The sequence below is a fragment of the Seriola lalandi genome, unplaced genomic scaffold (assembly GCF_002814215.2).
Source record: "Seriola lalandi dorsalis isolate HSWRI2012SDOR001 ecotype SW California unplaced genomic scaffold, Sedor1 jcf7180002054616, whole genome shotgun sequence".
Classification (NCBI taxonomy): Eukaryota; Metazoa; Chordata; class Actinopteri; order Carangiformes; family Carangidae; genus Seriola; species Seriola lalandi.
The window spans coordinates 886,864-905,070 of NW_019525169.1; the positions used below are offsets into that span (position 1 = coordinate 886,864).

The window sequence follows — 18,207 nt, forward strand, 5'->3', positions numbered from 1 at the left end:
TCTTTAAGGTTAGCATTTATTACAATCAACCTTCTTTTTTTTTTTAATTTACAGTAACTCTTTTGTAACTCTAAGTTTGATTTTATTCAGTTGCCAATTTGCTTGCTCCAATTATAGCTTAGAAACTGTAACTAGGCACAGAAAGCCTGTCAAGCTTTGGATTTCTCCAAATGCTGAAGTGTTGTGAATGGGCTCCAGTCAGAGTGATACTCACATTTAAAGATTTTGGAGGGCGGTGTTATTCTTTAGCCTCTCCAAAATCAAAATGGTAAGGACTGGGTTTCACAGTGTTTGTCTGCTCTAAATTAAGCTGCAATTGTTAACATGTCCGACTAGCTAGCTTAGTACTTAGTAACCAAGCACCAGGGCCAAGGAACATACAGTATCAAAAACGAAACTACATTATTTTCTGAGGTTATAGGTTACCTTGAAAAACAAAACCTTACGTTCACAGCTAGAATTGTATAGACTGTCTGTCCTGGAAGCTATCCGAGTTCAGGCTAACGTTAGCAGCCCTGTCCTGCTGCGTTCCATTTACCTCCGAAGTTGGATGTCGTGGCTGGGAATGACGTGACACCCGTTCCAGTACAACAAGTTGGAAGATAGCTATTGTTGTTTTTCGCTTGTTGTTGGGGTTAGCAAATACCAGTGGATAGCAATGCATTATGCATATTTTGCGCTTTCAAACACCGTAGCAACATGACCACAGATAGAAGCTGAACAGTAAGTGTACACATTATTTAATGAGATACAAATCAATCATATATAATAATAAAAAAGTGAAAAAGTTAAGTTTAACAATGGAGTCAAGTATGTAAGATAAGCAGCCAAACGGAGATATGTTGGAATGAGGTAATGATTTTACAGTTTTCTTTACTGCCTCTGCCTGGGACTCCCTAGCCTCAGTCTTTTAGTATTATATCATGTATGTAGTCGTAAAAGTCACCCAGAGACAGACATTTTAATCAACTCATGGAGCTAACATTAGCTTAATTAGTTATCTTAATTAGTTAGCTGTTTATTTTCAACGCGTATTAGCACGTCCACTGTACATTTTCTTCGTTTCATCCCTCCTTTATAATCACACCTACTTTTTATTCTGATACTGTTCTTACTCATCAGAACCACACCCACCCACACAACAGTCATTTCCATTATCAGTGTCAGCATGCTTTAGCTAATAGGACAGCTCACTCCTCTTGAATCTGCCCACTCAGCACATTGGATCTGCCTAATTGAATAATCAATAATCAAATGAGCACTGCAGGCAGCATTTAGAAATTGCTGAAACAATATAGTATGAGGGGATACAGAAAGAGCTACATGGTGACTGACCAGCTGGTGTTAACAGCCATAATACTCTTTTCTTGATTATGGCACCTTGGGGAGTTATTGAGTCCCACTCATTTTCTCTACTGATATTTCACTTTTAATTCAGTTTTTAAAGCAAATTATTCAAATTTCAAGCCTTCTGTATGTAAAGCACTCAGACCTTTTATTATGGATGTTCCTCATTGATAATATATACCCAAAAAGTGCATCCATTTGATGTTTCCGTGGAGGATTCGCAATTCAGCTCTAATCTCCTCTGTAATTTAGGTTGTATTGAGTTTTCCTGGGCTCGCAGAGATAACATGTTGCTAAGTGCTGCAGCCCAAGAGGACATTTTAACTGAAAAGTGGGCTGTGTGGAGTGGAGTTGGCGTGGACCAACTGCAGCTATAAAAAACCCAAGGCAGAAGTAGACAATGATGCTAAATACACACTGTGTTGTAGATTGTCAGCAGCCAAAAATGTCCAAAAGAACTGCATTTTTCCATCATGGGAAGAAGATGTTCATGTTGTTCATATTTGAATAATCTATATCATAGTTATATAATCAATGAACATGATTTGTTATAATGGGATTTTTGGATTTTGATTCATGATGCTGCAGATGACATGAGAACAGCACACCATAAAGATCATGATCTCATACAAATTCAGGTCTTAAGACCTTATTTAGCATTTACTGATTTGTCATCTATCTGCATTAATTGCGATTTCACAATTTATTTGTTATGTGCTTCTTAACAGACATCAATGATATGCTAATTCAACATTTCCTCGTGCTGTTGGAATCACCCAAAAACAGCCACAGCAGAAGCGGGACCTTACAGGCAATAAGCTGGCCAATAAAACTTACCACTGCTGGCATTTCCACAATGCACAATCTGTCAAACACCCTAATGAAAATGCTACAAGGGCACAAAGAGATATTTTTACATCTTGTGGATACTTTCAGCTCTGGAGTGAATACAAATGTGCAAAATGGATAAAATGCAGATAAAACTGTCTTTTATCTGTTTGAAGAAAATATGCCAAAGCCAGAGGTGTGATGAACACTGCATCGCATTTAGATTTAATCTCAAACAAGGATTTGCTGATGTTAATGCAGCTCCCATGATAAAAAAGGAACCAGTTAAGCTTGTACAGATGTATTCCTTCCACAACATGCAATAGCAACAAGCTAGAGAGAATGTTGTTTTTTAAAATTCATCTTGGGAAAACACCAAAAAAGTCATGTTTTCAGGGTCTGAAAATGAAGTAATGGGGTGTTTAGGGCAATGTAGTTGGTTTAGTGTCTGCCAATGTACCACAAGCATCTCTTGAATATGAATGCACTGCAACAATAGAATGCAAAACAAAGGCTGTTTTCCCCTCTGAGACTTGTTGTGGTATAACACATGAGCTGTAATGCGGGCTCTTGTTACATCTGCAGAGGTTGGGTCAACATGGTTTCTTAGGCAGCTCTAAATCCTTGTTAGGAAATGCAGCCGGGGGAGATTTTCACCATCAAATCCTGAGCGAGCACAAGAAAACCGCTGAAGCTCATGGTCACGCTGTTTTCACCGTCGTTCTGATCATCAGGCAGGGCAATCAACCATATTTTGTTCCCATGCAAAAGATCTCATTCATATTGTAATGTTTCTTCAAGGGAATTCAAACCAGAAGCTCTCACACTGGGTGTGAATAATGTGAGCCATGATAAAACAACACCGACACGCACATCATCAGACATCAAAGTGGTGCATTCAAACATCCTCTGGGCTGATTGAGGTGGAGGGCATTGGCGTGGACTAAATCAGCTGAAAAAAATGAACAGAAGGAATGACAATACATATGCTGATCCTGACCAAAGTACCACACACTTATGCCAAAACTTGACATCACCCCCTTCTCACTCCTGCCCTCAGGCTGGCTTACTTGCCAAGTGAAGTGCCTTGACACAGCCTTATCCGTGCCGTTTCACTGAACTTTGCTGGACTTTTGAATGTAAACTGTGCCACACAATTCGAGCCAGAGACTAAACCGATGTAGATCAGACAAAACAAACATTTGAGGTTGAATTGAACATAAGCCTTGACATGTAACCAGTTTTGAATAGAGGGCTTCATATTGTTTCTCTTAATGGATGCCAGGTATAAAGAGTTTTTTAAAGTGGTAAGACAAAGACCAACGGACTTGCTGAAGATGTATCAGGACTTTCTAACATCTACACTTGCCTTTTATTTGACTTAGAACTTATAGACATCCAGTATAACCTGGGTGACTGAGAAATCTTCACAGACATGTTCAGATATTTCCCTCACTGTCTTGGTGCCATAGCAACAGAGCATGAGACGGTGTTGTTTTATCTTCACTGCACTGAGGAGACATTGAGGAACAGGGGAATCACCTGTGACAGTCCTGCCGTGGAATGACTGAATCCCAACACAGTAACCACTTTGTTTTATTTCTGTGTGACTGTGCGTGTATCTTATCGGCGTCTGCATGCTTGTGTACCTGATGAGCACATGGTGAGACTTCCCGCAGCTTATCATTTAACCGCTCTGAGCAGTCACCTCCTGAATTAGTTTGCTCGTGATTTCCAGCAATCTCAAAATTACAACGCCACCTGCTTAATCTCACCGGGTGGCATCCTTCTTGTAACAGTATTTAGACTCATCTATATGTGCTACTTTTTTTTCTTTTTTTTTAATTTCAAAGGTCTGCTCTCTCTCTTTGTCTGCATTGGTTTAACCAATCCCACTGAGGTGTAAAATAGAAATTCAGACAGCCAGACAACACAAAAGATAACACTGTTTCTTTTTCTCTCAGTCCACCGCAACCCGGTAATAATCATATTTTTGTTGCTGGTTGCATGGAAAGGATAGTGGATAGTGTGGATACATACTCTAGCGTGCCACTGTTATCACAAAAGGATGCATTACTTTTTTTCCCCTTTTTTTATAAAGGGTTTAGAGGGTGATAGAGATATTCAGTGCTTCCATTTAAAATGTAGTAGGCCTATCCTAATTCATCAGCGGCACTGTAACACAGCAGGATGTGCTGAATCTTCTTTGAGATGCTGCTCACATACATTGTATCAACTATTCATAACCTGGCAGAGTGAGCCATTACAGTGAGTGACAGCGCCGGGGTCAGAAGAGAGAGGAAGCACAAAAAAAAAAATTGTAGAACATAAGCAAAGGATCGATGTTCAGAGCAAACAGATGACTTTACTTATGTTTACAATCTCCAACAAAAGACCGATGATGGCGCTGCTTAAAGATTTTGATGACAGTGTTTCCCTCAGGTTTCAAATCCTGCCTTGTTTTTTCCTTTTGAGGCTGAAGGGAAACTTTATTAAAGTAGTATTTTATACTCACATGAAATATGCTTCAGAGCCTGACTATGAAGTTTTATTATTTTTTCATTTAAAATTATGGGTACATTTTACTCATGATTCTTTTATGTGTCTGGAAAACATGGTGGAAAATACTGTTTATGACAGCTGAGTTGTTTTTGTTATTTGTCCCAGCAGCCATGACAAGACAAAAATCCTTTCATGTATAAAATCCCTCTTCACAGGCTTTTTGAGAAAAGATTTAAACTTGGAAGAAAGTGAACGTTTCACCTAAATTTTAATTGTACAGTTTGGCATTGCTCTAGAGATGGCAATGTCGGTCTGCTGGCGCGTCGCTCGGTCCACCACTTTGGTCCAGACTGAAATATTTAAACATCAGTTGGCATTATATCTGCTAAACATGAAAATGTTAGCATGTAGCATTTAGCTCAAAGCGCCACTGTGCATCAGTATAGCATCATGGTGCAAGTGTGGCTGTAGACTCTTGTGGAGTCTTGTTTTATTTCTGAACAAATTTCTTCGTTTCTGTTTAACCCGCAGCACATCATCACAGTTCATGTGTTAAAATATGAAAACAAAGGAATTTAAAAATCCACTGTCCATCCAAATTCTGTGTCAAGGTAAAAAAAAAAAAAAGGTTTATCAGCTTCTATCTCCCCTGGAGTATTTCAGAATTTCCAAATTTCCATTCTCCTGCACTCAACTCTGTTTTGCCCTGACAGCCTGAATTAAAAGCAAGCAGGGAGTGGAGGGTGAGTAAGTGAGAGTGAGCGCTCATTCAGATCACACATACATACGCTCACCAGGATCCTCTTATCCACAGTCCTGCTGTGCAGTTTGTATCAGTTTTGGAGTAAACCGAGCTGTCGCAGAATAACAAGTGGAACAACAACAGAGTCACGCAGTCGATGTGGCCTCACACAGGAAGAGACTGAGCCCACTTTGTTGTCAAGATACAGTGAGGACATCTGGTCTTGTCTGGTCGTTCTACTCTCCACATGCACTCCACTCATTACATAAGACATTACTATTCTAGTGTTACCAGAGGCTAGTGTTGGCAATCTATAGGGATGTCTCTGTTTATATAAACTGGCTGGGATATTAGAGTTCTACGAATGTAATGAGAACATACAGTATGTGGTATAAAAAAATCCAAGTGCAGAAAGATTACAGATACACATACAATAGGTGCTGTTGAGTGAGTGAGTTAAAGCATATTAAATGAAAATCTTTTGTTATTAAAGTGTTTGTGTGTGTGTGTGTGTGTACACATATTTGGCCACATATTCCATCTGTTGTCATATTTATGGTGACAGAGTATATTCCACCACTGGGCATACTGTATGTCATGGGGCGGCTTGTTGCATCTATTTCTGTAAGACTTGGTCGCTAAAGGTTTGCCTTGCCAGAGGCAGCTGGTTTTAATCCTAAGTCTGTTTAGCCAAGCCACATTTTCATGCATGCTGTCTTCCCTGAAAACATGGATGGATGTGTTCCTTTGAACAGCAGCAGGCTCATTCCTGGCTCTGAAATGCATGCACTGGCAGTGGCACAGCAGAGAGATAGGTTATTCCAACGTCTATTTTTAAAATGACCTACAGTAGCTGGGAAGTGATCTTCATAATTAAAGCTAACACGAAATTCTTTCCCCTTTCATTCTCTCTTTACCCACTTATAGTCTATGCAGGGTTGTGTGGGTGTATGTATGAGTGTGTGTGTGTGTGTGTGTGTGTGTGTGTGTGTGTGTGTGTGTGTGTGTGTGTTTGCAAAAGATTGTGTGTCTGTAGCCAGCTGTTAGCAAATATCTAGCAGCATGCCTCGTGGCTCAACCTGAGTAGCTGCTACTTTCATAAGCGTTCTTGTCAAAGTGTCAAGCTTGACGTCATGTATCACAAATTAAGCGGATGTTTATTGTAAGTTTTATCATCCAAGGCTTATGTGGAAGAAAACATGCAGACACTGAAAAAAACACTGACACATTTACACATGATGGACCATTCAAAATTCTACTTTTCTTGGTTTTTTTTAAAGATATGAATACGTATGAATTTCCAAGAAGTGCCTCTGACAGATCTAATGGTCTTTCATTCCTTTTCTTCTTTTTTTATTTTTTTTAATCTCTTTTGTACATGAGAAATGGAAACATGGATGAATGGTAAACATTACTGCAACACTTTTTTCTTTCCTTATTTCCTGAGATGGGTCGTCACATAGAACAAGACCTAAAAGGGGCGAAGGCTGAATAATCAACCGTCCTCGGGGCAATGTGGAGAGCAGTAAGAAGTCATTTAAATAAGTGAATCCCGCTGAATGGCATTGACTCAAGTCAACCAGCAAGTCATACGATTAATACATGAAAGAAGTGCCAGGCGAGAACAGACCGGTGCTGTCATTTACTTCACCCTATCTGAAAGAATGTAAGAATAATGATTACCATTTTTGTCTGTATGCATTTCAGTGTTTCCCACAGAATATTATTACTCAACCATAACAATTTGTGGATTATTTTTTCTTTGCACTTATATTTATGGTCCTTCATTGTGATATATTACATTATGATATATCTGTTCTACTTGATAATGTAGTATAGTCTGAATTATTTATTTTTTACTATTACGGGAAAAGGCTGAGGTCAGCTAGAGACCATGTGCAGATTCATAATTAATTAAGCCTAAATGGAAAATTACTCACTTTCCACATCCATGCAATTCTTTTACAGTCTAACTTTGTGCACAAAAATCTGTTAAAAATTATTTTAATGGTAGCATTTAATCCACACAGTGCTGCTGTCCTGTGAAAACTATGTATCTCTGTTGATACATTGCCATGGAATTTGATATCCATGGTCCCAAAAGGAGGAATCCTATTGCTTTTCGCACAAAACTAATATTTCTACGAGCCTCAGTTGTTCTTTGTTTTGCGCTAATCAGCAAATGTTAGCATATTAGCACGCATAACTAAAATGATCAACATGGTAAATATCATACCTGCTAACAGCTGCGTGTTAGTATTGTCACTGTGAAAATGTTAGCATGTGATTCAAAGCACTGCGCTGTGGTCAAGAGGTTGACCTAAACACCATACTAAACTAAAATGGTGAACGTGATAAACATCTGCTATACATTAGCATGTTAGCATTGCCACTATGACCATGTTAGCATGCTAAAGTTAGCATTTAGCTCACACCATCACAGCTAGCATAGCAGTAGCCTCTTAGTCTTTTGAAGGATTTAGTTAGCTCAAGATGAAGATCATTTTCTTGAACAATAGGAAGACTACATCCCTCAGTTTATCTAAAGAATACAGAATCACCTAATTTAGAGATGCACAGTTTTCAATGGACAGCGACAATAGCTAGTATGGACAGCTGCACAGCTGGCTCTTCTCCCATTAAAAAATATGTATAAATAGATAATATTTTATGAGATTTGTGCAAAATACTTTGCTGTTGCTCTCCAACAGTAGCTCAATTACATATAGCACAACTATTTGCTGAGGATACATTTGTCATGCTTGAGTCCACACATTACAGTATATTTAACAATACAATGAAGTTTCATTTACATATCCTATAGTGGTGTCCACCTCCAGTATAAAGTGGTAATTTGTGCAGGGAATAGGAGGGTCACATAACAAACCCACATAAATAAAATAAATACCCACAACTGGAAAACATCACTAGACTCAGCACAAGTTTTATGTTCTAAGCCCATTAGGTATATTTGTATTGCTTAACATTGGCTTCTCTTAGTCCCATACCTCCCCAGGGACAGTATAACCCTATAAGTCATACTTTAAAACCTATATCGTCTCAGCACTTTAGTTTCCCTGTACAATAAAGCAACATGTGTCCCTATTAACTGTCTCCTCAGGCTACAGAATGGGTTGTTGTGATAATGCTTTAAATAGCTCAACACCAGTCCACACATCTTCTGTATCTCATAATTACTTCGTCTGAGGTGAGGTGGTCATTTGTGGCCACAGTTACTCAATAATGCATCCATTCAAAGACGATGGAAATGATCACTTGTGCTGCTGTTTTCCTGCCATCATAAAAGGCATGAGATCGTGTGGGCGTATGTTCGAGGAGAATTGCTCTATAGCTAGTCAGCATCAGAGGAGAGACTGCATACAGTATTTACCTAGAGGAATGTATGAATAAATTGCATGTGAAGCCTGACAGTTCATGTGTACCTAGCTATAAGGTGGGGGTCTCTGAACATTTTACCACCTTACTGGAGAGATTTCAGGTCCTACAAATCCTTCCTTTCTACAATCAAATCACATTTTTTACTTTGAAATCATATCTTCCATGATGAGCCTTTTGTTGTCTAGTTTAGAAAACGATCCACAGCTTGTTCCTTGTTTATTATTTATGAGGTTCATTTTGTTCAGTTCTAAAAGCCTTTTCTTGAGCATTTCTTCCAGCTCTTCTTTGAAATTATCCCCAGCAGCCTCACACATGATGATGAAAATGTTTACGAGGGAGTTAATATGACTTTCACCCTAATAAGCCTGAAATGACAGAGAGAAAACCAACATGTAGACAACGCTGTATCCGCTCCTGCCACAGCACCACCAATTTATTCTTCTTCTTTGTAGATACAGTATTTCAAACATCTGTCTTAGTCCAGATGTGAGTTTACTACAGCATCTTAATAAACAAAACACGACCTAAATAAAAATGGCACATTTTTAAAGACAGTTTTTTTTCCCCAGACACAGTTCATACGTATCATCCACCTGGGCGATGATGGAGTGACAGATTAGTCCTGGTCTGTCTGGAGGAGTAACACTGTGGAGTGCGTGCTGGTGTAGTGCGTCAGCTGAGTATGCCAAGTCTGTGTCTATGTCTCAGCGTTGTCGGGAGAAGAGGTTCCTCAGAGCGTTGTTGTAGTTCTTATTAAAGGCGGTGTATATGAGCGGGTTGAAGAATGAGTTGGAGTAGCCCAGCCACAGGAAGATGCTCTTCCAGATGGGCGGGATGTCGCAGGAGCACAGCGGCACAATGAGCTCGGTGATGAAGAAGGGAATCCAGCAAAGTACAAACACGCCAATCAAAATGCCTACCATCAGCGCCGCCTTTTTCTCCTTCTGCTCGCGCCACGTGTCCCCATCTGTCTGGAAGGTCACGGTGGCGTGTCGCACAGTAAACACCATCTGTGGCTGCTGTGTTTCCTCCTTTACCTGGTAGGCAGCCGATCAGACAAAGAAAACAGTTAGTCTATTGATTCATTAATCAATCTGTCAACCCGGTTAGCATGAGAATCGGAAATGCAATATCCTTTAACAATATAGGCCAAAGAAAAGCAGTTACTGAAGTGAACATTTTGCGGCTGCTCAACAAAAGCTGGATTATACGCTGCTGAACAGAACTGTGAATCAACAGGTGGATCAACAATCCAAAGCTTATTCTTTCATTTCATACACACATACACACACACACGCAACACAGAGCATGAAGCTGGAGCCGTGTCTTAATCTGCATTATTTTCAAGCAGCCAATTTTGTGGCATTTCACAAACATACTGCGCAGCCAGGAAAAGGGAAAAGAAAATGTCAACATTTATCTGCTGACTTTCTCGTCTCTTTATTTGTTGCCTAGCGCAGCTCAAGGCTGACTTTTATTTTTTGTTTATCAGGTCAAGTCATCCGGGTCCTTCTGCAGCAAAACAGCTTTTATAAAAATGTGTCGGAAATAAGAGTACAGACTAATACTGTAAACTGTTTGTTTCTGTTGGATATCTAAACAAGAAACTGCGCAGGGACGGAGGAACTCGTCCACTCTGGAGTAAAATTTGTTAAAAAAATACGGGTCAGCGGAGGCCTAACTGATAAGATGGATGAAGCAAATCCATTTACAGCAGAGGCCAGAAGTTAAAAGCATAGTGCTGTTGGGAAAGCGGGTTCATATTCAATGGATGGTTTAAGACACCTCAACATTATATACTAGATGATGCAGTAGCTAAAATGGGCACTTAACTGCAAATCCCCCTTTATACAGCGGATCAACGAACTATGATGTGCCTTCAACCCCAATCCCATTACCTGATAATCTTTTGTAATATTATCACCTTAAAGTCGACGTGCCGACAAACAGGCACATAAACACTGTCCTCTGTAGTTATTTCTGTACATCTCTCTTTTGTCTTTTGCTGCATTTTTATAGTGTATTCCTGCTCCTGTGTGCTTGCACATGACGCCACCTGTCATTACTTCCTCATACCGAAAACAACAACAGAGGATTTCACATTACCTTCAGTAATGAGATACATAACATCTAGAATAATTCTTGTGTTTTTGGGTGCTTTCTGCTCCGCCACCGCGGTTAAGTTTAAGGTTAAGGTTAAGGTTAAGGTCAAGGTTAAGGTTAAGGTTAAGGTTAAGGTTAAGGAAAGACTGTGTTCAGGCCAGTAATGCAAGGTGAAACTCTGTTTTGCTCTCTATATGAAAATACCTTAACATTACTGTTAGTGTTTGAATTAAACCAAAACTACATAAAGTGCTAATTAGACAGCTTGAGAGATGCTGGTAGGTGCATTTAAAAAAAAAAAAAAGAACTTTGGACAGAGCTGTTTCCCCTTTGCCTCCAGCTAAGCTAATTATGTGATGGCTCTAACTTGACTCTGACAAGGAGCAGGAGAAAGAATGTGAATCACGTTCTCCAGTGAGATTTTCTGATGAGGCCAGTCTCCGATGTGCAGATATGGCAGTTTTTTTTCTACCTTGTGAATTTTTCATCTGCTTCTTTTATGTTAAAAGGGTATAAGTAATCAAGAAAGAAAGACAAGTGTACTTTATATGTTGAAGGTCAGGTAATTCAGTCAGGAAGCGAGACTGTTGTAGAGTAAGAATTCTGTCAGTTTTTATATTTTCAGCGACATGAACCATTTTCTGAAACGATATTTTACGTTAGTGTTGAGTTATTTGTGCAACTAGGCCAAGAATTAGTAGAATCATACCTGTCAATACACTCTATTTCTGGTGTGGTAAGTGTATATGTGCATGTCTGAATGTCTTTCAGTGGGTGCTGTTGAAGGATGAGAGCAGGAGGTTTATTATCTTGGATGTTAATGCCACCCGTAATATCTCGGCTCCGTGTCGACGCTTTGCAGGGTTCTGTGCCTCGGCTCTTCAATGTACGCTGGGAGATAATGAGAATAAACTTTGGCTGGTGTAATGAGACATGTATAAAGCTGCTGGTATGTCTGCGGAAAGCAAAATTACTTATAAAACATATTCCGTTTAATTGCTGTAGCGACAAGAGCGATTGCCTGTGTAATGAAACTTGACATAAAAGTCAGCCTACGAAAGCAAAAGGAAGAAAAAACACAGAGCTAATTCATTTGACAATTGTTCCTCCTTGACCATGTGATCCTAATTTCAGGCCAACTGATGTCATACATACATAACTAAGACTTCAAAGTACATGCATTACATAAAAACTTCACTTAGTATTTTCTGTGTACCTCTTCTTCCTTCGGTGGATTATTGCCAGAATGTTCAGACACTGGTTTTCATAAATAGCTTTTCATAGGTGAAAGAACAACATGTCTCTAAAATGTCTAAAATTAGCGTAATATCTATCATTGACGTTTTTTTTTTCTGAGAAATTGCATTTCCAATCATGGCGGCAGGTGAAAAGTGAGTGCAAACACAATTTTCACAGGGAAAATTTGCCTGATTATAAATTCACCCATGCTTGTGGAATAGATCTAGCCCTTAGTGTCTGCTGATTAGAGAAACGCCAAAACCAGAAAAGGTGCAGTGGGTCATTAAAGATGCTGGAGGTGGTATTTATAGCCCCTCTACCTTCTGCCTACGCACATTAGCAAGCCGCTGGTGATGAGCAGGATGGCTTCAATTATTTGTCCGTATGCTCATACATCAGATTCTTAGGTTTCCCTGATTACTGATGAAAAGCTCATCAGACGAAATAATAAATAATTGCACAGCAACCCATATTTGTGGGTCAGGGGCATTAGCCAGTTGATTTGATATCAGAGGGGGAGGATAATGATAGTGTGACTTATAAGGATGAGGGGTTATAAGAAGGAAATGGATTCTAACAGAGAAAATGAACAATCACCTCAGCCATTGGTGTGATCGTGTTGGTCTTGCGGGAGCCAATCCGAAACTTGGCAGCCTTGTAGATCTTCCAATAAACAAACAGCACCACGCACAGAGGGAGGTAAAACGCTCCGAAGGTGGAGAAGATTGTGTAGGACGGCTCCTGGCTCACCTGGCACTTCATCCCCTCTGAGTAGGTCTCCCCCCAGCCGAAGAGAGGCGACAGGGAGATGATGGAGGACAGCAGCCACGTCAGAGCGATCATCACATTGGAGATTTTTTTGCGTGTCTTGAGCGTGTACTCCAGGTGCCTGGTGATGGACCAGTAGCGGTCCAGCGCGATGGCCGTCACATTCCAGATGCTAGCCGTGCAGCAGAGCACGTCAAAGGAGATCCACACCTGGCACAGCACACGGCCCAGTTTCCACAGCCGGCCGTTCAGCTCATGGACGAGACTTAGAGGCATGACCAGGGCGGCCACCATCACGTCGGATATTGCCATTGAAGCCACAAGGTTGTGGGGGACCCGGTGGAATGTCCTCACCCTTAGGATGGTCACCAGCACCAGCAAGTTCCAGACAAAGGTGGCCACCGCTAGCATCGCCAGCAAAGTAAGAGTGAGCACACTGAAAACAGAGAAGGGCCGGTAAATGTTTCCCCCCGAGTCATGGCCGTCCAAAGCTCCACTGAAGTTGGCTGTTAGTATGCTGGTGTTGGGGTACGTCATGGTAGCTGCTCACGGCCCCCGCAGCCAAGGGCCAAGACGATTCAGACAGAGTTTCTGCAGACAGTTGATGCATTCTGCAGCAGGGAGAAAGAAATGGAAGAAACCGTTTCAATGCGACTGTTAGCTCTCGCACAAAAAATACCATTTGTATTTGTATGTGCTAAAGGTTAAAAATGCAATACTTACAAAAAATGTACTGCTGGGTTTGCACCATTGTGTAAACGCACCAGTGTATGTCACCGTGTCATTCACAAGAGAGCAAGTTTAATGATTTGCTCACAATAGTAAAAAGCACTTGAGTTTCTCGTTTCAGCTGTCAAGCAACCTGCCTACAACTTTCAAGTGCAATTTCATCTGCTGTGAAAAAGGCTCAAAAGTACTCTGGGACATCTCTGGGTTTGGAAAAGACCATAAATATTCAGTTTCATCATCCCACTGCTGTCCTTTTATTTGCATGAAAGTCAGGCCTCTATTGCAAAAATTAACTGTTTTTTAAGTGGAGTCTTTTCTGCTCTCATTTGCTCTCGTTGGGGGAACGTCTCATTTTCATATCCAATAGAGAGATCCCTCTGTTAAGTAGGATTGTGGAGTTTCACGTTTTTTTTTAGGTGGTTACAAAGAGTGGCATCTATTTTCACTTTAAGCAAGAGTGTCTGTTGGAGAGATACTCACGGAACTGCCTCGGATTCCAGCTCTGTCAATACATTCACAGGAGAGGCTGGACAAGTCGCGACGTCTACACGACAAGATCTTCAACCGTGCGGGCACAATGCATCTCAGATCACCAACCACCTCTAGCTAGTTGTTGTAAAGTTTGATCTTTACCAACGACAACTGCTGTATACACTTGCAAGTGGCATAATTAAGCAATTCATATTTTATATGATTCCAGCTATCACATTAACTAAAAAACGTTGAAATCCAAATTATGCAAAAGCATTTGGCTATCCTCAGAAATCCGTAATTTTGTCCAGAATACATTGTTATGTTAACGAAGACACATTTGACTCACATTTTTAAGCAGCATCACTGGGGGCATTAATGATTTCATGCATCGTGTTTTGGAAAACATATTCAGATGTGCCTGATTTGTCTAAGGATGTTAATTTTAATCATTAATCATGATGCATTATTTATAAATGCCCAGTTTAAACTTCTGCTCCTGCTTTAACCAATTCCTAAAAACTACTCTAGCTTCAAACAATCCTTCCAGGCTTTTTAAAAATACTGATCACCATTTCTTATCTTGACCCAGTGTATCTACCTTTAGAGTGGAGTTTCACCCGTGATTTTGAATATCAAATATAATCATTCATTTTGCATGTTTTCTCCTGTGACATTGTCATGAGGGGATCTGGATGACTTGCTCAGGTTTTCTTCCCAGGCCTCTGGGTACAGTGCAAGTGTCCATAATGAGTGTAGCTAATGCATATAATTCAGTTGATATAATTGGCCCTAATTGAGATTGATTTAAATTGCAAGATTTACTCACCAGCATAATATTCTTGTAGCTATCTGGCTCCTAATGACATTACTTTTAGCTGTATTATTGACGCATTATTCTGTCTGATGAATAAATCAATCAAGTGTTTTTTGAATTTACAAGTATATGTTGATTTTTCTGCTGGAAAAAAAAAAATCAACAGAAGAAGAAGTTAAAATACATATAATGCTTTATTCATGTTTTTACACCCATGGGGTCGTGTCAGATTGATCTGCTTGTTATCAATCTCTGGGCTTCATCAATAAGGCCCGACGGGTAACAACAATACGAGCCATGTCCCTGTCAGCCGCAGTATTTATGTGACATGTGACACTGTCTCTTAGCATCACAAACCATGCCCTCAAATCAAAGGGTCCAGCCAAGCACACCCATAGGCCCCGCACACTCTCTTCTCCCCGCTCCTATTAACAAGCCTAATAGCCATGAAATTGGACAACCGTTATGAGGGGAACAGTCAATCAAACATGCGGCATTTAGCAAAGCCATCCCACAATTTCTCTGCTGACATCACAGGCCAGGTGTCTCGAACAGCGGCTGTCTTTCACTCTGTGACATTGTGTGTCTGTCTTTCACTCTGTGAAAGACAGACACACAATGCGGGAAGGCGCAGGAAAACACATGCAAATGCATTTTAGTGAGAGGAGTGAGAAGGGAGACACTGATAGACAGGAAGACGAGAATCGTGTTCACTTCTGTCAACGGAAAATAGCTGGATACATTTACATCTCTATTCTAGAGGGGTTTTTAGATGGATGTATGGGTAAAGTGTCACTTCAGGTTCGGTCGCTGACTGGAGACTTACAGGTGCCAGCTGGTTCACTGGGCATATTTGCTTGAGAACCTTGTGGGGATTTCAGTTTACTGCAAGAAATTAAACTGGGACAGAGGTTGTCATCTCATTACCTATCATAAGGTCTGTGCACTTATATTTTTTAGTGCAAGTAGGAGGACAGAGATAACAATGGTAGTTCTAACAGACAATTTTCATGTTACTGCTACAGCTGCAGCATGGAGATATTTCCAGTCCCCATATATTTCATTACAATTTCATTATCATTTGAAAATGACCAAAGTAAATAAATTCCTTTCTGAGTTTCACAAGCCCTTACTGCAAAGCATCACTGCACCAGATGCTGCAGAAATCAAGATGCTGTTCACTGTTTCATGGGTGGCCACAAACTTAGATCAATGTGTTGTTTTATTTACTGTTATTTCCAGCCACACCAATGTAATCTTCTGAAAGAAAAAAAAAGTAAATTGTGAATACTGTGTTATGATATTTGCATATTGTTTCTGCTTCTTCTGTTTATATATTCAGGTTGGTTTTTTTTTAACACCCTTCTCTGCAGTCATCTTGCTGATAAAAAAAAATGTCCAACAAAGCACTAAAAGCTGCCAGATGCAATATCAGGTAAAACAAAACAAAACAAAAAAAAACAGCAAGAATGTGAATGGCATTCTCTTTGTGTAAAGCTCTCCATTCTGAATAGGCTGTACGCTCATTTGTTACACTATTCTCTCCAAGGAGAGTTTTCCTGAGGCTGACATTTCAGGTGGGGGAGGTATGTGGATGTGTCCTTATAATAAGGCAGCATGAAGCAAACCTTTAGTGGAGTGGTAAATAAGCTGTGTATTTAGCAGCTCTTGCTTTTTATCTGTGGTTACGAGGACCATGATTTCAAACCTATGCAATGTGTCTCTTTTTAAAAAATTTTTTTTAAACCATTCAGCTATAACTCGTTGAAAAAGAAAACGACATGTACCTTTGCTTTACTGATAGAAACTCAAACTTTATGAGAGATTTAAATGTGAGTGTTTTTTTCCCCCATGGATAACTTTCATCATTCAACATTTACAATTCCCCATGGTGCACCCATTGCCCCACGAGGTTTCCTGTATGCACTAGACTCTGCTTATAAGATGATAATCAGCCAAGACACTTGTTACACATCATCTCAGACACACGGCCTCACTTGTAAATGTTATTTCTTGTTTGAAAAGAAAACTCGGCAACCAACGGTTCATATATATATATATATATATATATAGCCTATATATAACTCACCCCATCAACAGTTCGGCACGCGGCAGTCCTGCACGAGAAGATCTCTGCTCGGTCTCAACCTCTCCATCGAAATTCACTTGGCTGCTCTTGTCAGAGGACTGATTGAAACCGCCTGGCTCAGTGTTGATGACAGCGGAGAGACACCTCGCACTGAGGATACAGAGGCGCTGGAATGAACCACGCACTGGATCGGGAAGGGGGAACTGGCAAACGCTGCGTTTTCTGGGCATGTGGGAGACTTGAGTGCGTGTGTTGTTTTCTGGCGTGCACTTCCCGCGAGCAACAGCTTTTTCTTTACAGAGGCGTGCGGTGTGGCAGAGGACGATGCCTGTGTCTCCGCACACTCTCGGTGTTGCTCAGAAAACGTTCCCTCCTTTCCCATTAGTCTTACTCTGCAGTGATCAGAGGCTGCACGAGGAGACAGGTATCCTGCTGATTTATGATGGATGATGCTTCCACGCGACCACCTATGAAACTCCCCGGGTATTTCTCCCATCTCCCGCCGACTGAGATTAATCCACATTTCCCGCAAAGTAATTCAAATCTCATTTGTTGGCAACTTGTAATCAAGTTTCTTCCGATTGGGTTCTATGTGGAATATCCAGTGGGACATCTCCTTTGTCCCGTGACTATGTCCTGAGAACATCTCCCTGGACAATACATTTAATTAAACCATCATAGTCGCCTCCTGCAATGAGACTCCACTTACAGGAAGAAACAAACAAGAACAAACCATCTGTCCATTAACAACCTGCTTTAAAGATGTTTTCATTTTGAAAATAAATGATCTTGCTAATGACTGATAATTACCTTCTCTAGCAACAGACATGGAGCTGAAGAGCAGGGAGGCTGATCTAAAAAAAGATCTATGCTTCCTATCAGACTTGATAATGTCAGGCAGTTACTGTGAAGGTAACTGACATTCAGCTATGTCCTATAATATAACACAGCACCAGCACAGGGCAGTGCCCTGACTATAAACTGGCTGTTTAGTGTCATAGAAACTACAGTAACTGATAATAAATGGAAACACATATAAAAGTTGTTGGACCATCATAGAAAAAATAGAGCCTGTATTTGTTGCATCACAGCCGGCATTAAGTCCCATATTAAAACACTGCATGCACTTGGGTTTCAGCTGCTACTGCAGTGTAAATGTCACAGTCAGTGGCT

The 18,207-nt window shown here is 40.4% G+C and overlaps 1 protein-coding gene across 1 annotated transcript; it reads right to left on the reverse strand.

Annotated features, from left to right (window-relative positions):
- Nucleotides 1–6,557: 6,557 nt before the first annotated feature.
- On the reverse strand, nt 6,558–17,211 carry htr5ab (5-hydroxytryptamine (serotonin) receptor 5A, genome duplicate b). Its single transcript, XM_023420028.2, has 3 exons — nt 17,035–17,211; nt 12,758–13,539; nt 6,558–9,855 (listed from the first exon to the last, which is right to left on the reverse strand). The coding sequence occupies exons 2-3, from the start codon at nt 13,463–13,465 to the stop codon at nt 9,523–9,525; spliced, it is 1,041 nt and encodes a 346-aa protein (XP_023275796.1). The 5' UTR covers nt 13,466–13,539; nt 17,035–17,211; the 3' UTR covers nt 6,558–9,522.
- Nucleotides 17,212–18,207: the final 996 nt, after the last annotated feature.